The sequence below is a fragment of the Mesitornis unicolor genome, unplaced genomic scaffold (assembly GCF_000695765.1).
Source record: "Mesitornis unicolor isolate BGI_N332 unplaced genomic scaffold, ASM69576v1 scaffold6993, whole genome shotgun sequence".
Lineage (NCBI taxonomy): Eukaryota > Metazoa > Chordata > Aves > Mesitornithiformes > Mesitornithidae > Mesitornis > Mesitornis unicolor.
In genome coordinates this window covers 11252-14555 of record NW_010172484.1, presented here as the reverse complement: position 1 = coordinate 14555, position 3304 = coordinate 11252, and the positions used below count along the sequence as shown (strand labels likewise).

General features: G+C 40.6%; 1 protein-coding gene across 1 annotated transcript in view; it reads left to right on the top strand.

Annotated features, from left to right (window-relative positions):
* Nucleotides 1–1451: 1451 nt before the first annotated feature.
* GBAS (glioblastoma amplified sequence) overlaps nucleotides 1452–3304 on the top strand; it is an 8739-nt gene continuing 6886 nt past the window's right edge. The window contains exons 1-2 of the mRNA XM_010180392.1: nucleotides 1452–1611; nucleotides 1692–1737. Of these exons, the coding sequence (XP_010178694.1) occupies nucleotides 1452–1611; nucleotides 1692–1737 (206 nt within the window). The remainder of the gene's footprint in view (nucleotides 1612–1691; nucleotides 1738–3304) is intronic.

The window sequence follows — 3304 nt, the reverse complement described above, 5'->3', positions numbered from 1 at the left end:
ACTTTTCCTTTCCTCCATCCCGCTTCCACAGGGTGAACCAGTTCATCGTGTTATTTTCAGACGTTAGGACTAAGAGGTGGATTGTTGAGGATTGTTGACAAACACTGCTAGCGTGAACCACTTCTGTGTGGTACAGACAGGCAGGTCCAAGAAGTTCTTTCCCCCAAAGGAAGTTGAGATTTTCTTTATTGTTATTTTTCTTGAATGATTGTCACAAACATTTGCTATCTGGAAGACAGCTTTATAGCTGAAGATTGAGAGGCGTCTTCTGGATCCCCTCGTCAGTAATTGAGGGGGAAAAGTTGACTTCTGAGGCAGGAAAACACTTCAATTTTCAGCTCTAGTGCCACCTTTTTAGTACTTCAGAGAAATATTTGAGTGTTTCAGAGAAATATTTTAGTATTTCAGAGAAATTTATTAGTACTTCAGAGAAATATTTGAGTGTTTCAGAGAAATATTTTAGTATTTCAGAGAAATTTATTAGTACTTCAGAGAAATATTTGAGTGTTTCAGCAGAAACCCCGTATCAAAAAAGAGGTAAATTGAAGGAAGTGCTTCTTAAGAGAAAGAAGGAAAAACATTTGAGCTTGGGCTTCCCTGTCATATATTGTAAAGAATCAGTTAAATACGTCAGCGTTTTTGTCCTTCTGCACAGTTTTTGGTGATTGAGGGCTCTTCTGTCAGCTGGAAAAAAAGAGTAATTCCTTAAATACATCATTTTTTAACAGCACGGTTATCAATTGTCGTGTTTTGTGGTTTTCTGTGGTGTGAAGTGAAGCGGTGTTATTTTGGAAGTGTATTTGCAGAAACTGCAGAAAGACCAGATAAAAAAACACAGTGAAATTCTTCGGTTTCAAAGAAAGGGAATTGTGAGTTTGGACAAAGAAGATGGATCTGTACCCCTGCTTAGCACGATTGCCAGAATTTGGAGTTGAAATATTTGCAGCTGTTGGTTTCCTGCCACTTGCAATTTTTCCCCCCCCAAAAAATCTTCCCAAATTAGGCTTTCAGTATATTTTGTCTCTTGAAAGATGCCCTATTTCACTTCCCCTCTTTGAGGACTACATTGAAGCAACATTCAGCAGTTGCTTTTCTGTTTCCACTATAGAACTGTTATGCACACTGTCTTTTTGCTCTTTTTCACTCTTGTCTGTACATCAGGACAGGCCCAGCCTTCTTGAGCAAAGACACTTGCTTAAAAAGGAGATAAATAGGCAGCAAAAGCAGCTATCATCATAAAGAATAGAAGAAGGGAGCGTATGGTTAACTGTTCAGCTCTGCATCTAGTAAAATGCTTTGTGAGAGGGTAAATCTCAGCGGGGCAGGAGCTGCCTTTACCTTGCTAGGAGGTGGCTCAGTGGAAAGTTTTAGTAGCAGATGTGTATGTAACTGTGTGTTACGGTACTGTTCGCATTGAACTTGATTGTGGCTGTCTTTCTTGTGACAGTGTAATGTTCTTGTTGATATACAGGGGGCTGGGATCTTCAGCTAGCAGACCTCGTGAAGACAGCTGGTTAAAATCGCTGTTTGTTCGCAAAGTCGATCCAAGGAAAGATGCTCACTCCAACCTTCTCGCCAAAAGAGAGACCAGCAGCCTGTATAAACTACAGAGTGAGTGATAATTTATAGTTCACGTTACTGTTTCTTTACTCTGTTCCTGCATCTCTCACGTAACGTTGTTGTTGTTTCAGTTCACAATGTAAAACCTGAATGTCTAGACGCCTACAACAAGCTTTGGTAAGTGTGCGTGTTATGTTTTCACGTTTTAGACGTGTTGATTTGACAACAAGCTGTTCTGAAAATTCACAAATTATTTAGAGGGGAGGTGGAAAGATTCTGCTTTTGCTTTCAGGGTTTGATGTTAAATAAATCATACTGTTCTTGGAGAGAAGTGGCAAAAGATACTTCGCTCAGTTCACCCCCTGCCTTCCTTCTTGGAGGTGTCATTTTCCTAAGATGCAATTTAGGACGATGCCTTTTGTGGAAGCATTGGTGACAGTTGTTGGAACAGCTCTTCCCCTTCCCTGAGTTGTCTTACGATTGCTGGTCCACGTGGGTAGATCTTGGTAAGCTGGGCCTGTAGGAATCTGGGGAGGGTTCTTATTGTCTCTTCAAGAGCTGTGCAAATCCTTGGATAGGATCTCTGCACTGGGGTGATACCCTCCGAAGGGAGCAGTACTGTTAAGGACTTTCCAGAAAGTTACAGCTTTATCAAATGTCTGTATGGTAACACTTTAAATTTACTAATTTAAGGATGAAATTGCAGAAATGTTAGTCCTTTTTCTGCCTATGTAATCACTGCTCTGGAGCCAGAACAACTGCCCTTTCAAGAACCGAATGTGTCGATGTGGAAGTGTAGTGAGCTGCACGTTTCAAACCAGCAATGCTTTCTCCCTGACAGTGATCACGGTGGTGGCAGTTGTCAGTTCAATGGAGCTTTCTTAGCATAATGATACCCTGCTGCAACCAGTTTTTAAATTGTGGTGTATTGGTGAGAACCAGCTGGGCTGGAGAGTGGGGAAGAGGTTCACAACCCCCAGTTTATGTCCTCAGCTCTGTCAGTGATTCGCTGTACAGCCATGAGTAGGTCACCTAACGTCCCTCTGCCTTCATGTGTCCAGCTTTGAAATCAGGCTAGATAACCCAGAACTGTTTTCCTTGCTATATAAACACAGAAATCCACTAGAATAACATACAACCATCAGGTATTTTTAACTCTTTTGTTTAAAAAAAAATACACAGAGAAGCACAATTAGCATTCGGGCACCTTTCTGTTTAAAAGCTTAATAGGAACATGTCCAGTTATACAAGACAGGGAACCACTGCTCTGTGTTGTCTCAGGAGCTGCCTCTAAACGTTGACTGAAAGCAGAGGCTTCTGTTTTCAACAACAGGGGCAATAGCAAAGAAAGAAGCTGCTGACAGCAGTCAGATGAAGTATGTGGGGTTAGAGTTATTCTTTCCAAAGCAGGTTTAAGTATTCCAGGGAAGGAGAAAACCTCAGAGTAGAGTAATAATAAAAAACCCCTAAGCCTCTCTAACTTCCCTCTTTCTCTCCCTGAATTAAAGATGAACAGGTTAATGCCTTGTTCTGTGTCAAATCAGAATAAGGATTAGTCATCCTGTATTAATAAAGAATCTAATGAAGGTGATTGTGAGAGTACTTCATGAATCACTGTGGTTAAGGACTCCTTTTGAAGAATTAGGAACAGTTGTTCTTAAAAAGGAAAAGGACGGTGTTCATGGGTTTTCTAAGGTATTCTGTATTCCTATAATTTAAAAAATATATTTTGGGGTTATTGTAG